This window comes from Capra hircus, chromosome 10 (assembly GCF_001704415.2).
Source record: "Capra hircus breed San Clemente chromosome 10, ASM170441v1, whole genome shotgun sequence".
In the NCBI taxonomy this organism is placed as follows: domain Eukaryota; kingdom Metazoa; phylum Chordata; class Mammalia; order Artiodactyla; family Bovidae; genus Capra; species Capra hircus.
Window position 1 is genome coordinate 59,716,906 of NC_030817.1, and position 26,439 is coordinate 59,743,344.

The 26,439-nt window shown below is 36.2% G+C and overlaps 1 protein-coding gene across 3 annotated transcripts in view; it reads left to right on the forward strand.

Moving 5' to 3' along the window:
• Nucleotides 1–20,424, forward strand: part of MAP4K5 (mitogen-activated protein kinase kinase kinase kinase 5) — a 116,775-nt gene extending 96,351 nt beyond the window's left edge. For all 3 annotated transcript variants that reach the window (XM_018054363.1, XM_018054362.1, XM_018054361.1), the window contains exons 26-33: nt 293–351; nt 1,410–1,513; nt 3,222–3,399; nt 6,258–6,326; nt 8,946–9,038; nt 11,621–11,691; nt 16,027–16,082; nt 18,805–20,424. In XM_018054363.1, coding sequence (XP_017909852.1) covers nt 293–351; nt 1,410–1,513; nt 3,222–3,399; nt 6,258–6,326; nt 8,946–9,038; nt 11,621–11,691; nt 16,027–16,082; nt 18,805–18,892 — 718 coding nt within the window. In that variant the 3' untranslated portion in view covers nt 18,893–20,424. The remainder of the gene's footprint in view (nt 1–292; nt 352–1,409; nt 1,514–3,221; nt 3,400–6,257; nt 6,327–8,945; nt 9,039–11,620; nt 11,692–16,026; nt 16,083–18,804) is intronic.

The following is a 26,439-nucleotide window of genomic DNA, read 5'->3' on the forward strand; positions in this document are numbered from 1 at the left end:
ACTTCCTTTGTCTTAATTTTGAAAGGTAGTTTACATTAAAGTAAATGTCATATAGAGTTCAAAAGATAAGTGCTTTGTAACTTGACTGTCCATGACCATCATCCATAGAAGTTTTATGATATAAATTCCCAGGCCCCACCTCAGACCTATACTATCATATAGTTTGGAGTCATAGTTTAAGATGTTTTTTTTTTAAAGCTCCTTGACTAATTCTGATGGAACTGATTCACAGATCACTCACTGTTTGAGAACCACTGTAGTAGAGTACATTTATATTGTCCTGTGTTTACAGAAAGTTCGCTTTAACCACAAAGATTCCTGATACAAAGGGCTGCCACAAATGTTGCATAGGTGAGTAAATACTATTTCTCAAACTGAATGGTTAGAACTTTTAACATCTTTAAAATTATCTGTAAAGTTCTTAAAGTATTAAATAAAGGAAGGAAAGCTTTATATTTGTTTTAAATAAGGAGTTAAGGGACCATTGAAGCTCAGGAATGTATAGTGGGACATGGCACAAAAGCACGTGAAGATAGTAGCCTTGACCTGATGCTTTCTCATAGCACAATGTTCCTCAGATTTTTTTAACCACAGTCCCTAAGGCTCTCTCTCTGCTAATATCCTAGCTTTCAGTTAGCACTTACCATTAACAGTTACTGAGTAGTGCTTTATGAACATTATTATTTCAGGACTCTGCCCAACTCTGAAGTTAGGGGGAGCAGCCATACAAGACCACTCTCACTTCTGTTACCAATTACAAGTTTACCAATTGTAACCTTCATGGTCAGAATTTCACTGGTATGACTCAGAATTCGCTGAAAGTGGTTATACGCTTGGCTTTGGTTTGTTACAGGGAAAGGATATAGATTAAAATCAGCTAAAGGAAGATGTGTGTAGGGCAGAGTCCAGGAAAGATACAAGATGTAGAGCTTCTGTTGTCCTCCATGGAATATGGATAGTGTTACTTTTCAGGCAGGGACCTGTGATAATACACAGCATTGCTAGCTAGCTAGGTAAGCTTACTCAACAACCTCAGTGTTCAGAGGTTTTACTAGGGCTCTATCACATACACATGCTCGACTGCCCACGTGGCTGACCTCAGTATCCAGCCCCTCTGGAGTTCAAGTGATGCTGCATGACCCAAAGCCCCTACGCTAAATTGCATGATTGGTCTTTATGGCCTGATTATTCCCCATCCCAAGACTATCCAATGTTGCCAGACCATGGAGTTGCAAAGAATCGGTCATGACTTAGCAACTGAGCAACAACAATGTATCAGCACTGCCTTTATAAAGAAAACTGAGTTAGCTTTTGGGTGAGTATAATTCACTAATTGGTTTTAGCTAAACTTTATGTTTTCATATAAAAATATTCAGTGTTCTGGGTGTGTCTGTTTTGTTTCTTTCCAGTCAGAAACCCTTACACGGGACATAAATACCTCTGCGGAGCTTTACAGTCTGGAATTGTTTTACTTCAGTGGTATGAGCCAATGCAGAAATTCATGTTGATAAAGGTATATATTAATTTGTTTACATTTTCTTCTTTAGAAAACACGAATGTATAATTGAACCTAAAATTGTAGAATCCCATTGCTAACAGCCAGGATCATGTTTATAGGTATTTATTTGGTTTAAGGGCTTTTGTGTTCTTAAGACTTTAAAGATTTCATCTTTATTTTATGTTAATAGATTTCCAGAAATAACACATTCATAAAGAAAAATGTGGCCAATTCTCTAAAATATATGTTTATGGAAAACTGATCCTTATCATGATCATTTAGATGTAATTTTTTTTAATTGAAGTATTATATGATATTGTGTTTCAGGTATAGAGCAAAGTGTTCAGTTGTATATTTCTTTTTTCAGATTTTTTTCATGATAGATTATTAAAGGTATTAAATATAGTTTCCTATGTTATACAATAAATCCTTATTGCTTATGTATTTTATGTATAGTAGTTTGTGTATGTAGATTCTGTACTTCTTATTTATCCATTCCCCACCCCCTTTGTTTTTTATGTCTGTTTCTATTTTGTATATAGATTCATTTGTATTGTTTTTTAGATTCCACATATAAGTGATATCATGTATTATTTGTCTGACTTACTTCACTAAGCATGATATTGTCTAGGTTCATCCATGTTGCTGCAGTGGCAATGTTTCGTTCTTTTTATGGCTGAATAATAGTCCGTTGAATATATACAGCACGTCTTATGCCATCATCTGTTGATGTGCACTTGGATTGTTCCCATGTCTTGGCTGTTATAAATAGTGCTGCTGTGAATGCTGGGGTGCGTCTATCTTTTCAAATTAGTTTCATCTTTTCCAGGGTATTCCCGGGAGTAGGATTGCAGGATCATATGGAAGCTCTTTTCTGTTTTTTAAGGAACCTCCATACTATTCTCCATAGTGACTGCACCAAATTACATTCCTACCAGTAGTGTAGGAGTGTTCTCTTTCCTCCAAACCTTCCCCAGCATTTATTATTTCTAGACATTTTAATAGAGGCCATTACGATTGGTGTGAGGTGGTACCTCGTTGTAGTTTTGATATGTATTTCTCTAATAACTAGCAATGTTGGACATCTTTTCATTTGCCTACTAGCCATCTGTATGTCTTCTTTGAGAAAATGTCTATTTAGGTCTTCTGCCCATTTTTTGATTGGGTTTTTTCTTTTCTTGATATTCAAGTTGTATGAACGGAATTATGTACTTTGGAAATTAAGCCCTTGTTGGTCATATTATTTACAAATATTTTCTCCCATTCTGTACATTTTGTTTTTTGTTTTATTTTATGGTTCCTTTCCTATGCAAAAGCTTTTAAGTTCGATTAGGTCCTATTTGTTATTTTTGGCTTTATTTATTTATTTGACTTAGGAGACTGATCTAAGAAAACATTGCTACAATTTTGTGAGTCTTTAAGCTATTTTGAGTTTATTTTTATGTATGGTAAGGGGGAGTGTTCTAACCTCATTGATTTACATGAGCCTGTCCCACATTCATAATGCTGCTTTGTCGTAGATTAGTTGACCATAGGTCTGTAGATTTATTTCTAGGCTCTTTATTCTGTTCCATTGATCTGTATGTCTGTTTTTGTGCCAGTAAGAGGGAGTCATTTCTTAGAATCAGATCAATCAAGAAAATGAAAGCCTTTCTGTTGAATTTATTCAGCAACAGAATGAATGAGGAGATTGTTTCTAAATTATGCTCCTTTTTTCTTGCAGCACTTTGATTTTCCTTTGCCAAGTCCTTTGAATGTTTTTGAAATGCTGGTAATACCAGAACAGGAATATCCTATGGTCTGTGTAGCTATTAGCAAAGGCACCGAATTAAATCAGGTAGTTCAGTTTGAGACAATCAATTTGAACTCTGCATCCTCGTGGTTTACAGAAATTGGTGCTGGTAAGTGTTTTTTACTTTATGTTAAAGTATTAATGCTTTTGTCTATCGAAGAAGCAGAACAGGTTCAACCTGCATGAGCTTTCTAGTAGAGTTTCCCAAGTAAGCACAGAGGATCATGTACATATAGTTTATGATCTCTGTTTGCCAGAGGCAATTTGATACATACAAAGTACTTTACCAAGAAAAATTTTAATGATTCCCAGCATTTAAAAGTCTTAGTTGTTGTCAGTTAATATTTGGACTTACTAAGTAAGTTTTGTAAGATAGTTTTCAGATTTTATCTTCTCAAGCAAAGAAATTCACTTTTTTTTTAATCAATTTTTCCCCCTACACTTCCTAAAATCATTGAGTTCTAGTACTTTTCAGACTTAATAGAAGCTTCTCATGTGTGGCCTCCAAGCATTACCATTTAAATATTATATCTCTTGCATTTTCTGAGAATGGTTTGTTAGCCTAGAATTTTATCAAACATGTCTCAGTGAAAGCTCTGAAAAGATTGGGAAGTTTATTTTCAAACTTTAAAATTGGAACAAATCAGTCAAGAATTTATGTTAAAAATTAGTAAAATGAAGGTCTTCATTTTGCCCATTCACTGTTTTTATTGTACTTGTGTATTGTCACCCCAGGTTTATCAAGTCATTTTTACATATGAAGTCAAGCAAGCTTTAGTTATAACTATTTCATTACTGACCCCCTTTTCTTTATCACCTTGAGAAGAAGTCTGTTATAAGTTATCATAAGTTCTTATTAAATAGCTTTGGCTTTTGATCATCTTTAGGCTAAATTACAAGAACTCTTTATACATCCCAGCTATTGAAGTTAATGTAGAACTGCACTAATGTCACTTTCAGAATAAGAATCAGTATGACCTATTGGTGTCCTAGTAAATGTTTAACAACAGACTCTTGGGCTGCAGAGAAGCCTCGTTTATAGCAGTTGCCTGTTTCTGTGGTATAAATGCTCTCAGCACAGCCTATTTCAAAATACCAACTTATATGTCATCTGACTTGTAAAATTGGTAAAAATTTATCAGTCCAGTACAAGCCAGTTCCAGCATGCCTTGTACTATTATCACTGTTTTTGTGCACCAGATCCTAATTTCCAGTAGAATAAAATAGGAGTATATTCTTTACCCTCCCCCTATCCTCCACTTTTCTCCCCCTACCCTGCCCCCTGCACTCATTTTTCTTTCTAATTTGTTAATGCTTTTGGTTGAGTTAGATGCATACCCTCATGGTATAGCTAACAGGAAGGTCCAAATGGCATTGTTTTATTATCATGAAATATAAGCAAGCCAAATAGAAATGTGTTCCTATTAGATAGTTACTGCTAAAAAGAAGGGTTATAGGTCCGTTCATTTTAAAACCAAGATCATGTTTGGCAGACAGCCTCAACTTGTTTATAAGTTGTTCATATATAATAATAGTGTAGAGAAAGTCATTTCGTAAGATTATCTAATGTAAGTTTGCAAACCACTTTCTTCTGTATATTGTATTAGGCGGTTACATTGTTTAAGGCTGGGCATTCAATGAGTCCTTTTGTGAATTTGCAGGGATGAGGTTCAGGGGTTGTTGTTTGCTTTTTAATGCCAGAGGTATACTGTTCTATCCACTTATAACACAATCTAGGCTAAAATTATGGCAGACCCAAAATTACTTCCCGAGGAGAGCCAGAACTCTGAGGGTATACATTCAAATCACCCTAAAGCTGAGATTGTCCTTATTAGGTTTCTCCATTTTCACAAATGATTGCTAATCTATCTCCCAGCTATGTTGATTGCTGAGACCATACCTTGACTTGACAGCAGTTTTAACAATTAAAATGAACTCCTACTCCAAGACTCTCTTAGTCTTATTTTGATTAATTGTTGCAGTATCCTTTTCTCCAAGGATGGTGCTTAGTAATTATCATCAGCACACAAAAACTGTATGTTAATAGAAAAGCTATTTTTTTTTTTGGAATATTGCCTGAGAAACAACACTTTACCAATTCTTTACATCTGGATTCTTCACTATATATGGATTTTGGAAGGTCCACAAATACCCCAAAATAATGTGTAAGATTTTGTGTTTATTCTCAGATGTGCAGTTTTTAAGGGAGAGTATCTATGGGTTTTCCCAAAAGATGTAGTTAAGAATGACTGCTCTAAATAATCTAAAATCTTTGCATGGTTTCACCTAGACCATTCATGCAATCTGAGTGGCTAAAATAGTTTTACCAAAATGTTTTGCAAAAATGTCATCACTTATCTTAGCAGATGTTTATCAGCCAAGTAGTGAAAGTTGCTTCCTGCAAAGATGCTGTTAACAGTATTGTTCATTATGTCAACTGGTGTCCTGTTAATAAAGGAACTCCAACCTACACTCACACCCCAGTAACTAGAAAAATTGCTCTCTGATCATAGTTTCATTAATACTTTTGCTTTTTCTGAATTACTGACTTTTTTTTTTTAAATCTCAGAGACACTGTGACCCACCTGACCTTGTTTTTATCTTTTCATTGGCTACTATAAAATGCAGAGCAAAATCTAATCACTGTATAACATGCATCTTACTTCCTTCCCCGTATTTACCATTTGCTTCATTTTATTTTTGTAATATACCTTTCTGGAACCAGCCGAAGTATTAATTAAATATAATATTGAGCCTTTCTCAGTTATCCTTGCTTAAGACTTTGTTTTTTAAATTGACTTACATACATTTTTTTTGAGAAGACAATTACAAAATATAATTTTTGTGTTAAACTTCAAAGGCTAGTTTAAAATCACAGAAAAAAATCAGAATTTGTGTTTCTTTTCTAAGTTTTAATTTTTAAAGCACATTATATAACTGTAACCTTATTTTCCTTTTCCCCTCAAGGCAACCAACAGTTAGATTCCATTCACGTAACACAGTTGGAGAGAGATACTGTTTTAGTGTGTTTGGACAGTAAGTACTATTTTAAAGTTTATTCCAAGTATTCTACTTGATATAACATACCTTTTCATGAACAAGATTCTGATAGAATCAGTAGAGTAGATTTTGACTTTCCACCTTAAGTAGCCATGTTTTATTGATGAAAAATGTAAATTATTTACATATTTAGTAATTAATTGATCTGTTTGTCAGTGCTGTCCTCTGTGACCCTTTTCTTTATTTTGTTTGGCCTACTTGGAAACATTGTACAGTTGACCCTCTGTATCCATGGGTTCTACATCCTTTATTCAATCAACCATGGATTGAAAATATTCAGAAAAAAATTCCAGAAAGCTCAAAAAAACAAACCTGAATTTGCTGAGGGCCTGACAACTATTTATACAGCTTTTATATTGTGTTAATGTATTATAAGTAATCTAGGAACATAGATGACTTAGCACAGGGAACTATAACTCAATAGTATGTATAACCTGTAAGGGAAAAGAATCTGAAAAGATACATATATACCCCCACACACATACGTGGGCTTCCCCCATAGCTCAGTGGTAAAGAATCTGCCTGCAATGAAGGAGAGGAAGGAAATGCCAGTTCAATCCCTGGGTCAGGAAAATCCCCTGGAGGAGGGTATGGCAACCCACTCCGGTATTCTTGCCTTGAAACTCCCATGGACAGAGGCGCCTGGTGGGCTGCAGTCCATAGGGTCACAAAGAGCTGGACATGACCGAAGTGAGCATATACACATACATATAACTGAATTGGTGTGCTGTACACCTGAAACGCACACAATATTGTAAGTCAGCTATATTTCAATAAAACTATTCTAAAATGTTAAACTCTGTGGAGGGATATGTATAGGTTATATGCAAACACTAGGCCATTTTATATAAGGGACTTGAGCATCCATGGATTTCGATCTCCTTGAGGGATACAGGAACCAATCCCCCATGGATACCAAGGGACAATGATATTAGAACAGTTTGCCATAACCTTGGGGTAAAATTCTGTATAAACTATTCTGAGAGTTTTTTCATAAATCACTGTAATTAATGAAAAAATAGATTATACTAATATGATCACTTATATAACATAAACTTTTAGAATCCTGTCTGTAATATTCTAATTTACAAATAGATTTGAGATCTTTACCTGTAGTTGTAATTCTTTTAATGTAGGGAGAGATGTTATTGATAGATGTATGTTGTGCTATATATGCAGTGAAGAAACAGAAAAACTTTAACAGGTTTTTTCAGTTTTTCGAACAAAGCACTCTAATTCCTAAAATCTGCTTTACTTGAATGCAATGAATCCTGCAAGTGAAATTCTCCCAGACTTGGAATTATATTTGAAAGTTGGCAGTATTCTCTGTGATTTGATTCATTCCAGTATTTGAAAATTATTTTTTTTTCCCAGTATTTGAAAATTATTAAAGCTTCTCTTTGATGCTTAGGGTTATTTTTTAAATTGTTCCACTGCTGAATTTGCCGTATTTTTGTCTTAATTTCTCTTTTCTAAAGCATTCCCTTTTGGATTTGCCTTATAGACTCATAAAGATCATCTAATATTATAGATAAGTAAACCAAATCCCACAGTGTTTCCTTTGCCCATTATCCCTTAAGTATTTTTGCTTCTTTGAGTACTGATAAGATTGGAGTGTTTTTTGGTTACTTTTAAGTGAATTCAGTGAATTCTTTTTTACTCAAAACAAGTAGAAAGCTCGTTACTGATTAATCAGATAAAAAGATGATCAGAATTTAATTGTAATAATGTTTAACCTTTAACATTAAACCCCTAAATACCTTCTGAGCTATCCAAGGATAATAAATCGTACTTAGTTTTCATTTTGTTCATTTATGGATTTTGTCAAAAAAATTTTAAACCTTTGATTAACTAAGCCTTCCATTTCCCAGCTATTCTTGGTAAATGGGAAGTTGACTTTCTTCAGTTGGTTTTTTTTCTCTTAAGGGAGCAGAAAAAATTATTTGTCAACTATAGATTATAAAGCAGTTTTACCAAGCAGCCATAGAGATAGGCCTATAATCACAAATCATGATAGACAAATGACAGAGTATTGCAGAGAGAAAATATCTTTCAAGTCAGAGCTAAAATGGTTAAATTAAAAAACAAATGGACGAAAGAGAAATAGAATTATTCACATATACTGTGTATCCCACAGCTTACTGATAAATTGACTCGAGAGTACTATCTTTTTGTCCCTTGTACTTCTGTAGAATGTTAGTCAGAGACTAAAGTTAAGAATACTGCTATATTACTTATATGTTATATAATTTGTAAGGGGAAACAAATCAACTCATATTGCTGAATATTTAGGCACCAAGTTAACCACTATTAAAGAAACACTGCACTTAAAAAAAAAATCAGAATGTGTTTAATAACTATGTTAAAAAAAATAGTAACAGAACTGCCATTTACAAAGGAGGCCTTACTTGTATAGAACGTATCAAGGACAGTTTTTCATTGAGCATGCTTGAAGCAAAGGAAATAAATAATTTAACTTTATTAAGGTAAGGTAAAGGTAAAAGCTCATGTATATCCATGTAAAATCCATATATCAAGTTACATTTGTTTTAACAAATTTGTATTTCCAGTCTTGACTTGTTTTTTCTTTTTAAGAATTTGTAAAAATTGTAAATCTACAAGGAAAACTAAAATCAAGTAAGAAACTGGCCTCTGAGCTAAGTTTTGATTTTCGCATTGAATCTGTAGGTAAGTCTCCTTTTTAAAATAATGCATTTGGAGAGCTTGGTTTTTTGTTCCTTCTGTTCTTAACAATTACCTACACCAGCACTGTCTCATAGAAATTTCTTTGATATAGGAATGTTCTCTGTGTTCGTAAATACAATAGTCATTAATCATGCTTGTTAAGCATTTAAAACATGGATGGTGCTACATTTTAATTTTTTAAATTTTAATTAATTTAAAATTTGATGTAAATAGCCACATGTGGCTTGTTCCTATCATATTAGACAGTGCAGGTCTAGACCGTTATAATCTTTTATTGTTGTTTCTTGAATATTTAAAACATGAAAATATTGTTCCCTTTGCTGCATCAATTGAATTATACTTCTTCTAGTACTTTCCAAATCATGAAGGTATTTGTGTGATGTGATTAACAGTGTTAAAATTCTTTGCCATGTAAGATTCTGGTTGGTGTGTGTTGGTGGTTTTGCTTTTAGGTCTATTTAAATATAATAGCTAGTTTCCTACAGAATCTGGAAAATACTGCTATGCCATTTGAATTTACTTCCTTGTCAATGAGTGTTTAACTCTGTAATATCATTGATGTTATGATTTTTAAAATTTTATTATTTTCTGCATCCTCACTGATTAATGTCAGTAACTATTTTCCTCAGCAATAATAGGACTTATGAAAAAATACTGTAGGTGGGAACATTTTGAATAGTCTATAATATGGTTCTACCATAAGTCAAAAACAGTTAATCAAAATTGATTTTTATTTAGGCCATAAAAAATGTGTATTTTAAAGTTAAATGTATATAACTTTTAAAAACATGTTTCTCACTATTTAGAAAATTTTGTTTGTTTTTAATATTTTAATGGTTTCTCAAATGCAGTTTTGCCCTATCTCAAAGTATATTTTATCCCTCTGGGTAAACATCTCACATATAAATAATTTTCTTATGATGGGAAATTTTAATCTTCTTAAGCGGAAAACCTAAACTTTCTGTAGATGCTATGACAAAAGGAATTTTGGAAATAGTTTCTTCTTTCACTCCTTTGTATTCTGGATATTGCATACTAATTCCTAAGATTTAATATTTTCAATAGAGATTCCAACATATAGATCTTTAGATTCTTTTAATTTTAACTGAAACACACTTGTACCTCAACTTTCTCATATGTGCCAAACGTTTTGGGAAATTTTAGTTGTTATGCAAAAGTTTGTTCCTCCTAGGCTACAATCTCTTCTTTCCAGTGAATCTTGGAATAATTCCAAGGATCCTCATGGGGGAAAAAGAGTCCTTTTTAAGTCACCTTTTAAAAATAAAGCCAGTACCTGTTTTTTCATTTCATGGTTAGTGAAATTTGTATAATTTGTCACTGTAAAATTATGTTTATTGAGCTAAATTATGTCCCCAGAATATTTTTACATTAACTTTTTACAGAGTCGGTATTCAGTAAGAGGTGTAATAAATTTCAATCACTTTCTCTCATCACCTTTACTGGTACAGGGCATATGGCTAACTCTTCAACAATTAAATTGGTTCTTTCCTTCGTTCTTATTCCCTCACTCACTCCAGCCTCTGTCCAGGAAAGGACCAGAGGCCCTGCTATCCCCCACCCCCAAACTGGGACCCCTGCCACTCTGTTTGTAAACCACGAAGTGACCCCATGTGGGTGCCTCAGTGGGTCCAGACCTGTGCTTGGCGCCAGGCAAGACCCAGAAACGGACAAGGCACAGGGAGAACAGGTTTCCCTTCAGCCTTCAGCCACCTCAGGGAATCATGGGAGATGGATGAGGAGCAGGAGGGGACATGGCATGTCATGGGGTGGCCACACTTTGGGCCCTCCTAAAGTGGGTCATTCCTGAATCCAAAACCATCAAGAAGGTGAACAAGCTTGGCCCAGATCTGTGAACACTCTTGTGGGCAGCAGGTCTCACAAGCCCAGGGCAATGTTCCAGGGGGCTCCAGAGGCCTGATGGGGCTGGGGCAAGACTGGGGAGTATTGTAGCTGAGAGCGCCTAGCCCCTCCAATAAGAACTGGTTCACAGGTCAAAAATATTCATGTGCAGTTAAATTTTGAGACAGGTTTATTTTTGAAAATTAATTTTGTATTAGGGAAAACATGAGCATAAATAAAGATGCTTCCTTAATAGCTACTTCTAAATATATGATAGTATTTAAATAATCAGGTCTTTTATGCAAAAAAGCAATTATATGTTCTTATTATTTTATTTACCCTCATAAGACAAAATTCATGGGGTCACAAAGAGTTGGACATGACTGAGCGACTGAACTGAACTGATAAGACAAAAGATAGTATATGAAAGAAAAATTAATGTGCTGATATCCACTCATCAGAAGCCCATTTTTAAATAAATGCCTGTTATAATATATCTTAAGAAAACTTCTGTGACACTGCCTCAATACATTATTTGAGCTTTGGCATGTCTTAGCCACAAAAATGTTGGGAACTAATGGTCTAGACAGTGGAATTTTGCACCAAGTAACCTTACATTATCATTGATTAAAAACAGTCGGGGAAAATGTATAATGCAGTGCTCTGTGCCTTATTTTAGTCCTGTTCTCCCTTATCCTTTTTAGTATGCCTTCAAGACAGTGTATTGGCTTTTTGGAAACATGGAATGCAGGGTAAAAGCTTCAAATCAGATGAGGTAAGATTTCTCAAATTATCTCCAGTGATTCTCACTAAAGATTTTAATTGTTGCAACATTCATTTTATGCATTTTCTCTCTGAACCCACATTGCCATGTTTAGTGCCTTTAGTGCTGGTAGAACAAAATTGCCAATGTTTTCCCTTAAAAAAATGTCCAGTTTTGTGTTTATTGTATTCTCGGTGGCCAAAGGAATAGTCAAACATGAGTTTACACAACTTCAGTCCTCTTATTTGTAATTTATAAATATGGTCGCTAAGCTTACTAAACTTTTCTAAAGGTAATAAGCCTTCTCCATAGTCTACAAATGTGGAGCTTCTTTTTTAATATTATGTTTAAAATTCTAAGTTAATATGTGTTGAATCACAGGACTAAGGAAAATCTAAGAAAATTAGCTCACTTACTAAATATTTATTGTGTACCAAATACATTTAGGATACTGTTATTATTATAGCATTGAAGGCATAATGAATATAATTATGAATAATATCAAACCCTTGTGATGTCTGTGTTCCAGGCACTTTACAAATATTAGTTTATTGAAGGCAAGTAGAATAGTAGGGTTTTTAAGTACCATTCAAAGTAAGGTTGGGCTTCCCTGGTGGCTCAGACGGTAAAGAATCCACCTGTAAAGTGGGAGACCTGGGTTCCATCCCTGGGTTGGAAAGATCCCCTGGAGGAAGGCATGGCAGAGTAAGGTTAGATACTGTTCATATTCCCTATTTTATAGGTACAGAGAGGTTAGGTAACGAGAGTTACAGCACTAGTTCAGTGGCAGACCCTAGATGTGAATGGTTTCCAAAAATCACTTCTACTGAGATCATCAGGATACATGTCATGTAGGAGATGGGACTTAGGCTCCCACTTTAAGAGATTAATTCTAGCAAAGATATTTCCCATTTGTATGAGTACCTATGTAGTTCTTTTACACCAAGGTCTCACAAATGTATGGACTTATAACTATTTCCACCTCTAAATGAGTGCAGAATTAGAATACTTCCAAGTAAAAATGACATAATAAATCAGCTGTCTTCAGTTTATCTAGTTACTGACCTGTGTCACTAAATGTCACCAGACCCCTGCATTTAATAAACCCTACAGTCCTATTTACTGCCATAAGATTAATTGTCCTTAAGTGCTGTTTTCATTGCGTCAGTCCTGTGGTTAGAAATCTGTAGAATATACTTCATTATCAGTTCAGGTCAGTCGCTCAGTCATGTCCAACTCTTTGCGACCCCAGGGACTGCAGCACGCCAGGCTTCCCTGTCCATCACCACCTCCTGGAGCTTATTCAGACTCATGTCCATCAAGTCGATGATGCCATCCAACCATCTCATCCTCTGTCGTCCCCTTCTCCTCCCACCTTCAATCTTTCCCAGTATCAGGGTCTTTTCCAGTGAGTCAGTTCTTTGCATCAGGTGACTAAAATATTGCAGTTTCAGCTTCAACATCAGTCCTTTCAGTGAACATTCAGGACTGATTTCCTGTAGGATGGACTGATTGGATCTCCTTGCAGTCCAAGGGACTCTCAAGAGTCTTCTCCAACACCACAGTTCAAAAGCATCAATTCTTCGCCACTCACCTTTCTTCATAGTCCAACTCTCACATCCATACATAACTACTGGAAAAACCATAGCCTTGACTAGACGGACCTTTGTTGACAAAGTGATGTCTCAGCTTTTTAACATGCTGTCTAGGTTGGTCATAACTTTTCTTCCAAAGAGTAAGCGTCTTTTTATTTCATGGCTGCAGTCACCATCTGCAGTGATTTTGGAGCCCAAGAAAATAAAGTCTGACACTGTTTCCACTGTTTCTCCATCTATTTGCCATGAATGGTGGGACCGGATGCCATGATCTTCGTTTTCTGAATGTTGAGCTTTAAGCCAACTTTTTCACTCTCCTCTTTCACTTTCATCAAGAGGCTTTTTAGTTCTTCACTTTCTGCCATAAGGGTGATGTCATCTGCATATCTAAGGTTATTGATATTTCTCCCGGCAGTCTTGATTCCAGCTTATGCTTCATCTAGCCCAGCGTTTCTCTGCATATAAGTGAAATAAGCACAGTGACAATATACAGCCTTGATGTACTCCTTTTCCTATTTGGAACCAGTCTGTTGTTCCATGTCCAGTTCTAACTGTTGCTTCCTGACCTGCATACAGAGAGATAAGAAAGCCTTCCTCAATGATCAGTGCAAAGAAATAGAGGAAAACAATAGAGTGGGAAAGACTAGAGATCTCGTCAAGAAAATTAGAGATACCAAGGGAACATTTCATGCAAAGATGGGCTCAATAAAGGACAGAAATGGTATGGACCTAACAGAAGCAGAAGATATTAAGAAGAGGTGGCAAGAATATACAGAAGAACTATGCAAAAAAGATCTTCACGACCCAGATAATCACAATGGTGTGATCACTCACCTAGAGCCAGACATCCTGGAATGTGAAGTCAAGTGGGCCTTAGGGAGCATCACTATGAACAAAGCTAGTGGAAGTGATGGAATTCCAGTTGAGCTATTTCAAATCCTAAAAGATGATGCTGTGAAAGTGCTGCACTCAATATGCCAGCAAATTTGGAAACTCAGCAGTGGCCACAAGACTGGAAAAGGTCAGTATTCATTCCAGTCCCTAAGAAAGGCAATGCCAAAGAATGCTCAAACTACTGCACAATTGCACTCATCTCACATGCTAATAAAGTAATGCTCGAAATTCTCCAAGCCAGGCTTCAGCAATACATGAACCGTGAACTTCCAGATGTTCAAGCTGGATTTAGAAAAGGCAGAGGAACCAGAGATCAAATTGCCAACATCTGCTGGATCATCGAAAAAGCAAGAGTGTTCCAGAACAGCATCTATTTCTGCTTTATTGACTATGCCAAAGCCTTTGACTGTGTGGATCACAATAAACTGGAAAATTCTGAAAGAGATGGGAACACTTCACTATATCAAGTGTGAATTCTGCTTCTTCTGCTGAGTCATCTTGCTTACCATTTTCTTTCTGGTTTTGTTCTCATCCTTCAATTTGGGCCTAGATAGAATGATCATAATGTAATATTCAGCCACTCCAGTCCACAATGATTGGAACATTTCCAAACTTAATACTCTGAAAATCAGCTCCACTTAGTATAGCACCAGATTTATTTTCTTGATTCAAGTTCATTAGTTCCAGGACTTGCCCCATGGCTCAGTGGTAAAGAATCCACCTGCCAGTGCTGGAGACACGGGTTCAGTCCCTGATCTGGAAGATCCTACATTCCATGGAGCAACTAAGCCCATGTGCCACACCTACTGAGCCTGTGCTGTAAAGCCTGCGAGCTACAACTACTGAGCCCATGTGCCACAGCTACTGAAGCCCGCATGCCCCCAGAACCCATGCTCTAAAACAGAAGAAGCCACCACAGTGAGCAGTCTGTGAAACTAGAGAGCAGCCCCCCATTCACCACAACGAGGGAAAAGCCCACACAACAGCAAAGACCCAGCACAGCCCCCAAAAATGAAATAGATTTTTTTATTTTAAATGCTGTTTTTAATACTTAGTTTATATTTACATTGTCATAGTTTGGGTTCCTCTAAAAGCTGACCCTGAAACAAGGATCCAAATGGCAAGTAGTTTATTTGGGAGTAGATCCCAGAAAACAAGTGATAAAGTGAGGACTGTAAGATGGAGAAAGGCAAAAAGCCAACAGAAGCATATTTAATAAATCCCATAGGGACTACTGAGGGTCAGTGTGAGACATACTTCAGATTTAGCTCACTGTAAGGTGGAGACACAAGTGTGTTTATACACCAGCTGCTGGCCTCTGTTTGTGAGGAGTTGCCCCCAGAAGTATAAACTACCCATACTTTGGAATAGTAGCTGTGCATGTCTGAGCACTTTGTTTAGTTTTGTAGAAGACAGAGCAGAGGAATACCACCAGTACACAGATGTAAGACACTGGTGCATGGGAGTCTGTCGGAGCTCTGCTGAAATCAGGTGGGCCATGAGACGCTACCCCAAGTATCTGCACTGTAGGGGCTGTGCAGTCTAGCAGACTTATATTCAAATCTTGGATCTCCCAAGTTACATTAGTTCTCTGACTCTTTAATAATATGGGAATGATAATACATATCATAAAGAGTTCTAAGTAAAGTGCCTGTCCCTTACCCCATACATGATGATTTGTTTCTAATAATAAGCAGTCCAGAAAAACTTACTAAAATTTTTCCCATTTGAAGAATGGAATCAAAAGCTATCAAAAACTATGATTCTGATCAATAATTGCTCTAGCTAAATGATTTTTAAATTATTATTTAAATAATATGGGAAATAAGATATTACTGATGGGTATTTTCTCTCATAGGTTACCCAGGAGATTTCAGATGAAACAAGAGTTTTCCGCTTATTAGGATCAGACAGGTAATAGTTTGGTTGTTTTATTATGAAAGGAATTGTGTTTTTACTTACACTGTTACCTCTGATTGTATTTCAAACAGAACTTTTTTTTCCAATATATTTATTTATTTTCCTGAAGTAAGGTTGGTTTATAATGTTTGTATAAGTTTCATATATGCAGCTGTATATTTCTAGTTCTGTACTCTTCAGTGTGCTCACCACCAGAAGTGTCGTTTCCTTCCATCACCATACAGTTGATCCCCTTTACCCATTTCGCTCTCCCTCCACCCCTACCTCTTCCCTCTGGTAGCCACTCTGTATTTACATGTTTGTTTTTGTTTGGTGTTTTCATTTATTTTTGTGTATGTTAAATGAAACTCTTAGCAGCCTCAGAATCTTAGAGAAATTTCCCCATATCTTTATTGAGAGAGAAATATTTTAATTAGTCAGTTAAGGAAGCTTTTATTAGTGTGTGAGGATCATGATTCTAGAGAGTTATACTCAGCCAAGACAGAATGTGTCAACATAGATATTTATGTCCCTAGTTGCATGATATATTTGTGGGTCTTTTATCATTTCTTCCTGGCATGTTAACTTCTGTTAACTGTTACTACATAAATCCAACAGAATGTGCACCTTGTGACTTTAACTTTATATATCAGGTGATATTTGACTCAGTCTCTGAGCTCGTTCTAAAGTAGAAGGAATTATGTGGTCTCTGTGATCAAAATGAAAGATAAGTTCTAAAACTATGCCCTCTTGTGAAAAAAGTTTATACTTTTCGTTCTTCTTGTATACCTCTACAAAGAGTAAAATACCTATTTTTCCCACCAAGAGTTGTTAACTGCAGCAAAAGATCAAGAACCTCTGGTCTTCAAGTTCAGTCTAGTCACAATCATTGCTTAAATATTATACACTGAAGGAAAGAGGGGAGAATTGGAGTTATACCTCCATAAAAATTTTAAAGAGACTTTTGTAAGGAGAAAAAGGATTTTGGGGAAATGACAGCTACATTAGTAGTAAAGGCAAGTCCACAGATCATGGCAACCCAGTAACTAGTCCTGCAAAGAAAGAATTTGAGGACCACCTGGTAAATGACTCTAGAATGGGAGGCTCTTTGCTTCTCCAAAAGGAAGGGCTGACGAAAGAACTGTAACTCATCCAGTGATCCCAGCACTCCGATAAAATATAGTAAGAGAAAATTCCTTTTCATAAAGGATAGGCATCAGAAGGCATTTCTTATAGCTAACTCGTTTCCTTCCAACTCTTTCCCCTAGAATATTCTCTTTCATCTGTTCCTTTTTTGTCTGTTTTGTTTTTCCGTTTTCTGTCACTGTTTGCGCTAGAAAACTACTTTTCTCAGACCATTGCCTTGCTCTGGTTATCTTCTTACTTGGGAATCTCCTTGATTTTAAGATATGTATCTTAACCAAAGCTTTTGTTTTGTCTTAATTTTTATTCTTTTTTTTTTTTTCTATACATCAACATGAATCTGGGATGACCCAGAGAGATGGTATTGGGAGGGAGGTGGGAGGGAGGTTCAGGATTGGGAACTCATGTACACCCATGGCGGAGTCATGTTGTCTTAATTTTTAAAGAGATTTGTTAAACTGTATTGTTTAAATATAGGTATTAGTGTCTAGGAGGAAAGAAAACTAACTGTAGAATATTAATAATGGGCAGTTGAATTATGGGTAATTTTATTTTTCCCTTCTGTTTTTTATAATGCATAGTTCAAGTATATATTACTTTTCTGTTATTTTCATTTAAAAGGTAATAATATGCTAGTTGTAGGAAATACCTGCGCTAGAAAAATGCACAGTATTATGCAACTCCTCCTTCCCATTTCCCTTTCTAGACTTTTTTCTCTGCATGGGCATATTATTTTTTATTTTGTTCTCAAACCTATCTTCCTGCAGTTTAGAACCTATGATATGCCATTTGATTGGTTTGGGGGTTTTCTTCCTATTGGTCCTTTCATTGAACTCTTTCCCTGCCCTTGTTCCAGGGACAAGGGAGATGGCCCCACTTTATAGTTTTTAAAACTATTCTTTTCAGATATCTTAAAGAACAGTGTGAGTAGGTATCTCTTAAAATTCTATTTTATTCTCTTAACCCTTCCTCCAGCCCCTTCTTGTTCATGTATATTCTAAAACTTTATTATACTTTTGCTTACATGTATGAGTAAGCAAATTTGTTTTGGGTTAAAATAAGATGAGACTATCCTGAAACATTTTCAATATTTTTGATAGCTCAGTTGGTAAAGAATCCCCCTGCAATGCAGGAGATTCCAGTTTGATTCCTGGGTCGGGAGGATCCACTGGAGAAAGGATAGGCTACCCACTCCAGTATTCTTGGTCTTCCCTTGTGGCTCAGCTTGGTAAAGAATCTGCCTGCAATGCAGGAGACCTCGGTTCAGTCCTTGGGTTGGGAAGATCCCCTGGAGAAGGGAAAGGCTTCCCACTCCAGTATTCTGGCCGGGAGAATTCCATGGACTATAAGGGGACACAAAGAGTTGGATACAACTGAGCGACTTTCACTTTCACGTTCATAAATCCATCAGTTCTTATTCAGTTTTCTTTTTAAGCTATAAAACATAAAGCTCAATTTGACTATGCATCTATGATCTCTGTAATCTTGTGTGAACATGAACAATGATATTCTTCTCTCACAGTTTGATGTTAGTATTTGAAGATAAAATCTCTGTTCTTACTCTAATGAGATTTTTGTTATGATTTAATTGCAGGGTTGTTGTTTTGGAAAGTAGACCAACAGAAAATCCTACTGCACACAGCAATCTTTACATCTTGGCTGGACATGAAAATAGTTACTAAGCAACAGAAACTGGTCTCAAATGACAGGAAAATGAATATACTCCACTGAAAGGAAAAATATCTTGAGGAAATTCAGTACAAACTATACTATGATTTGCTTTAATTGTTATGAGTTATATCTCAGATGATCTGTACTTTAAGGTAGGATTCAATATTTTCTGTAGCTGGAAACAGCTATTCTATCTCTTGCCACTGTGTGGTGGTTTTTTTCAAGTTTGCTTAATAAAAGCTATGAGACAAATAGTCCTCTAGTTCCAGGAAACACAGTCTTTTAAAAAAAAAATAATGTTTGTAACAAGGGTGCCACTGATATTTTTAGATAACAACTTGTGATTATCTTCAGAGAGGTAAATTTAGTGACAGTTTTCTCATTTTATACCACGTTCTATTCCTTCTTAATGAACATAATTTGATAAAGAAATTATCAGATAAGCCTTCACTTTTACATTGGCCATTCTGTATGTTTTTGTAAAATAGAATATTTAATCCTTATTTATTAATCTCTTGCTGGAGTGGTGTAATGTATCTAACTTTTAGTAAAGGAGGGTTGCAGAGCAGCTTAAATTTTTTTATAATGTGTAAAAATTTTGTTTACCTTTTAAGATTAGTACTTTGAGGGGTTAAAGGCTGTGTTCAGAGGTTCAGTACATACATGCAATTTTATTTAACACAAGTATTTTGTAATATAATATTATCCAGAATTGCCTTAAAAGTGAGTTTTCTGTTTTCAACTACATATAGTTGTAGAGGGTCATACAGAAGATGATGATGATGGTCGAAATATTGTTAGAAGGAGTGTGTCTGTTTAGATGTGCCTACTGTGTGTATGTATTCTTGACAAGCAGTATAATATACCTGTGATTTTTTTTTTTTTACATTAGGGATAATGCATAAGAAATTAATCTTCATATATATTACCATCCCTAATGTAGAGGGGAAAAGTATTTAACTGCCCATGATATGTATTCTACATATACTATGCCAGAGGAGAAAATGTAAAGCAACTACACATGTATTCTTTGGTTTTTTACCATACATAGATCTTCATTTTGAGTAGGTTTAAGAAAAAAATCTTCAAGTGAAATTTAATTCCTGATGGGATAGTATAAAATAAGTATTATAAAAACTAGTATTCTAAAGATAGGAAAGGATAGGGCCATTCTTGAGTTTTCTTCCTTTCTGCTATTGTTAATATTAAAAATTAAAGCATCACATTGGTACCTATTATCTTAATACGTTTAACAGTTACCTTTGAGATGATGAACAAGGGGTTAATAGTAACAGTATGGATTCTTTTTGAGCAGGTCCTTGAGAGGAAGCAGTGTAACTATCTCATTCAGTCTGTAGTGATCCCACATAGTAGGTAGGATCATCATCTCCATTTTTCAGATGAGGAAATAAGGGGTTAGTAAGGTTGAGACTTACCCAGTTCACACAGCAAGTTAGTGATTGAGCCAGACCATGAGTCTTGTGACTCTGTTCTTTTTGCTATGCAATATGCAAACAATAAAATGTTATGCAAATGAAATATATAAAGTTTTGTCCTTTTAAAATGTATATTTGATTTCAGTAAGTGTGTCACTGTTTATTTTGGGTATGTTAAATGGGGCCTCTGGACTGAAGGACACTGGATACAATAGATGCCAGGGAGTCATACTCAAAACAGGAAATAGTCTTGTTGTGTTTACAAAGACCAACATCCTCCTCCTCTCTGAATCCTGGCTGCCAGATCTTCCCATCCAACAACAGTGGAAGAGTCTTCTCTGTGCCGTCTGACCAGTGCAAATGAAAACACCTAAACAGACCCTGACATCAAAGGTGTCCTGGCTACACTGCCCAGCTGGATAAACTCTACAGTGAAAATCACAGCTAATGTGCCCACCACCTCACGCATGCATCCAGACTTGCAGTTGTTCTTTTAGTCCCATGCTATTAAAAGTGATTAAACAGCCAGGAGTTATGAAACGTCCCAAGAAGCCTCTTACATGAGAGACAGCGAACAATTAGGGAAAAAGCACCTAAAGGAAATAGACTATGAAGAAAGAAAAAAATGTCAAAAGAGAAAGTATCTTTGGAAAGATGAACTAAGAAACAGGAGTTCAGTTCAGTCACTCAGTCATGTCTGACTCTTTGCAACCCCATGAACTGTAGCACGCCAGGCCTCCCTGCCCATCACCAACTCCCAGAGTCCACCCAAACCCATGTCCGTTGAGTCGGTGATGCCATCCAACCATCTCATCCTCTGTCATCCCCTCAATCTTTGCCAGCATCAGGGTCTTTTCAAATGAGTCAGCTCTTTGCATCAGGTGGCCAAAGTATTGGAGTTTCAGCTTCAGCATCAGTCCTACCAATGAACACCCAGGACTGATCTCGTTTAGGACTGGTTGGATCTCCTTGCAGTCCAAGGGACTCTCAACAGTCTTCTCCAACACCACAGTTCAAAAGCATCAATTCTTCCGCGCTCAGCTTTCTTTATGGTCCAACTGTCACACTCATACATGACTACTGGAAAAACCATAACTTTGACTGCATGGATCTTTGTTGGCAAAGTAATGTCTCTGCTTTTAGGATTCAATCTGTGATGATATTATTTCTATGCAAAAGCTTACCTAAGGTTGAAGTCAAACCAAACACTGCCAGGTATTAACTCCAGGAAAGCAAAATGTTATATAGGAAAAAAAAGATAAACTGTGACCAGTGGCTGAATGCCCTAAAAATGTTAACAGTAAATAATAATCTAATCAAGTATATAACATAATTACATTCAGAGAGGATACGGTGGTATGCAGGTAAACTGGAACAGTGGAAATCAACAGAAAATTAAAAATTAAGAAGCAGCTTATTTAGTGACATGGAAATAAAATAATCTGCTAAAAAAGAAGGAAAAAGGTTTCTGAAGAGATGGGGAGGGGCATGGTTTTTTTTTGAAGCAGTGACAAACTTATAGGACTATTCGGTTATTTATGTGCATGCCTACAGTTTTTTTAATGTAAAAGAAAACTTTAAGTAAAAGCATGTTTCTGTTACATGACAGAAACAATATGGATAAACATACAAATTCAGCTGCTTATACAGTTCCTTACACATGGTGTGTGTGTATCAGTCACTCAGTCGTGTCCATCCGAGTCTTTGTAACCCCATAAACGTTAGCCCCCCAGGCTCCTCTGTCCATAGGGATTCTCCAGGCAAGAATGCTGGAGTGGGTTGCCATTCCCTTCTCCAGGGGATCTTCCCAATCCCAGGGATTGAACCCGGGTCTCCCACATGGCAGGCATCTGAGCCATCAGGGCAGCTCTTATGCATAGTAGGTATTCCATAAATACGGTCTATAGCTAATGGATGCATAGTATAGAAGAAGGCCAGTAACTGGGGGACAGGGTGGGAAACTGATTAAGTAAATCTAGAAGGTCTTGTGACAGAGAGCATTTTTATCTTCTTTTTTTTGAGGGGCGCCAAACCTCCTGTCCAGCCTTCTCACCCACTGCTCCATTAAGCACCTTGGATCAGTGGCACATAGAGGTCATGATCATTCCACATTCATTGCTGGACTCATAATGGCTCTCCCATTTGAAATTGATTTTTCACCAAAAATTTAAATTCTTTATTTCACTCAAGGCACTGGGTTTACTCCACACAAGCCCTAACTTTTATATGGCACTTCTGTTTATTTTCTGTTTTCCAGAATTTCTACAGCACATGTAGATTATACATCTCAGCATAATGCTCAGTTGTCACATACTGGCCAAACCCATTTAGCACTAACTACTTACCTTAGGCAAATTACTCAACCTCTCCAGGCTTCCATCTCCTTATCTGTTGATTGGAAATCATGGCCACTTCATATGGTTGTTAGGAGAGTTAAGTATAGAAATCTTTAAATTCTGCTCTTTCAAGTTCCTTACATGTTTTTTCATTAGAAAAATAATCAGTACCTAGTGTCAAAGATTCAGGACACTCTTCTATACCAAACATAACAGCAAGCATCATTTTAGGTTTTACTGACAATCTCAAACTGTTCTTAATGGATCTTATGTAAGAGAAGACTAAGAAACATTTGTTAAAAATCTACTGTATTGACATCAGGAATGAATCGAATATTCTCTCTCTCACCACTTGTTATTCATTGCACTGGAGGTCCTACCTAGTCAGTTCAATAAAAGAAAACTAAGAAAAAATTTAAAGATTTGGAAAGGAATAAAAATGCCATTATTTGCAAGTAAACTGTTAGAACTGTCAATATAAAAACAACTATATATGCATATACCTGTAATAAACAGAAAATGAAATTTTAAAAAGGATACCATTTACAATATAGAAAACCATCAAATGTCTAAGAAAATGAGATGGAAGATCTCTATACGTAACAGCTGTCACTGTGGACACCAGGGGCATACATGGAGGAAAGGTCACATGAGGACACAGCAAGAAGGCAACCACCTACAAGCCAAGGAGAGAGGCCTCAAGAGAAACCAACCCTGCTAACACCTTGTTTTCAGACCTTTAGCCTCCAGAACTGTGAGACAATGAATTTCTATCCTTTAAAAAAATAAAACTCTATCGTTGAAAAGAGTTGGGACCTAAATGCAAATTTTGCCATGCTGCTGAATTAGATTTGATATTATAAAAATGTTTAGATGATTGAAAGATTCTGTGTCATACAAGCAGATACTTTATGAAAGTTAACAAGTTGATTATAAATTACATAAAAGGCAAAGGGCCAGGAATACCCGAGGCAATCTTGAAAAAGAAATTTGGGGATCTTTACCAGATTTCAAGAGTTACGATAAAGTTGCTATAGTGATTAAGAAGAGTGAAATTGGCATGAAAATAAAAAATGAAATACAACTGAGAGTCTAGAAAGAGACCCACACTTAGTCACCTTATGTATAATAGATACACTGCAGTGGAGGAAAAGAAAGGATAGCCTTTTCAATAAATTCTATTGAAAACAATAATGGAAAATCAAATGAATCTTGACTGCAGCTTCAGTCAACAAAAATAAATACCAAGTAGATTTTAAATCATCTAAAATATAAAATATATAAAACTATAATCCTTTAAAAGTAAAACACAATATCTTCATGAATTTGGGGTAAACAAAGATTTTCTAAACAGATCATTAAGACTTTGACTATAAAAGAAAAAGTTGATAAAATTGACTTAATTAAAATTAAGATTCTCTAAGAACTGTGGTGTTGGAGAAGACTCTTGAGAGTCCCTTGGACTGCAAGGAGATCCAACCAGTCCATCCTAAAGGAGATCAGTCTTGGGTGTTCATTGGAGGGACTAACGTTGAAGCTGAAACTCCAATACTTTGGCCACCTGATGCGGAGAGCTGACTCATTTGGAAAGACCCTGATGCTGGGAAAGATGGAGGGCCAGAGGAGAAGGGGACAACAGAGGATGAGATGCTTGGATGGCATCACCAACAAAATGGTCATGGATTTGGGTGGACTCTGGGAGTTGGTGATGGACAGGGAGGCCTGGCATGCTGCAGTTCATGGGGTCACAAAGAGTTGGACATGACTGAGTGACTGAACTGAACTGAAGGATGCCTTTACAAGAATGAAAAGACAAGCCACAAAATGGAAAAATGATTTGCATTATATATTTGCACAAAAGACCTACCCAGAAGATATAAAGAAGTAAGGCAGAAAACCCAATGAAAAAATGGGCAAAGGATTTTGAACAAGTGCTCCACAAAAGGTAACATCCATGTAGTCAATAAATATGTATTCACTTCCTTGATTATCAGGGAAATGCAAACTTAAAACACAGTACTTTACACGTTCACTGAAATGGGAAAAAAGATAAAACCAAATACAATGAAATTGTGAAGAAACTGGGTTGTTGCACATTGCTAGTGCACACTTTAGAAAACAGTTTGGCAGTTTCTTAAAAATGTTAAACAGATTCACCATACGACCCAACAATTCCACTCCTTGTTACCTGCCCTAGAGAAAACATGTCCATACAAAAGACTTGTATGTAAATCTCCATAGAAGCAACCCAAATATCCACCAACTGATAAATTAGTCATATGTATGCAATGGAATACTATTCGGCAATGAAAATGAACAAAGTGCTGATACATGATACAACATGGATGAACCTTAAAAACATGTTAAGAATGGAAGAAATCAGTCACAAAAGATCACATATTTTAACAATCCTATTTGTGTGAACTGTCCAGAAAAGGGGATCCGTAGAGACAGAAAGGAGACTATCGTGTGCGTGAGGCAGGCGTTAAGGGTGAAGAATGACTGTGAATAGGCATGAGGTTTCTTTTTGAGATGATAAAAATAGTTTAAAAGATTGTGGTGATAGTTGCATGACTGTAAACTTAAAACTATTTACAGACCTAAAATGACTAAATTTTATGGTATATAAAATGTACCACAATAAAAGCACACAGAGAGAAAGAGAACATCCAAAGGATCAATAAACCCTTCAAAAGGTATTAACTTTATTCGTTACCAGAGAAATTAAAACAGTAATACTGCTACAAAATAGCACTACCATTATACAGCCCCAGAATGACTAAAATAGCACAAAATGAAGTGTTCATGAGGGCATGGAGCAACTAGAACTCTTATACACTGTTCATTGGAGCGTAGGTTGGTGTTACCAAGTTGAAAAACTAAAGATGAACAGACACACCTTATAATCCAGCACCTAAAAGACAGATTCACCAAAAGACACATAAGACTGTTCAGAGCAGCATTATTCATAGTCCCCAAAACTTAGGAATAACACAAATGTCCATCGATAAGAGAAAAGTAGTTGTGGTATATTCACAGCTAAAAATGTCAATGCTACAGAACCGTCAAAAAGAATGAGCTCCTCCTGACAGCAACATGGATTTCAGTACTCCAGAATTTAAGTTCTTTGTAAGAACTCAGACATTCAGAGTATACTGTATAATTTCACTTCAGTGAAGTTCAAAAACAGGCAAACTATCGTATTAAAAATCAGGATGGTGGTTACCTCTGAAGAGAGTGAGGGGATAGTGATTGATATGGGACATAAGGGGATGCTTTTAAGGTGCTGGGAACATTCCCTTTTTCACTGCTAAGCACGCTTTACACTCAGGATTGATGCATTTTTTCCTGTATGTACTTAAACTTCAATAAAAGCATTTATTACAATCTGTGTCAAGACCTTTACTTGGGAGAAATATCTAATTTTCACATTAATCCTATGATGTTGTTCAGTTGCTAAGCCATGTCCAACTCTGTGACCCCATGGACTGTAGCACACCAGGCTCATCTGTCCTCCACTATCTCCTGGAGTTTGCTCAAATTCATGTTCATTGAGTTGGTGATGCTAACTATCTAGATCTAATCATCCCATCCTCTGCCACCCCCTCCTTTTGCATCAAGGTCTTTTTCCAGTGAGTCGGCTCTTCTCATTAGGGGACCAAAGTTTTGGAGCTTCAGCAGCAGTCCTTCCAATGAATATTGAGGGTTGATTTCCTTTAGGATTGATTGGTTTGATCTCCTTGCAGTCCAAAGGACTCTCGAGTCTTCTCTAGCACCACAGTTCGA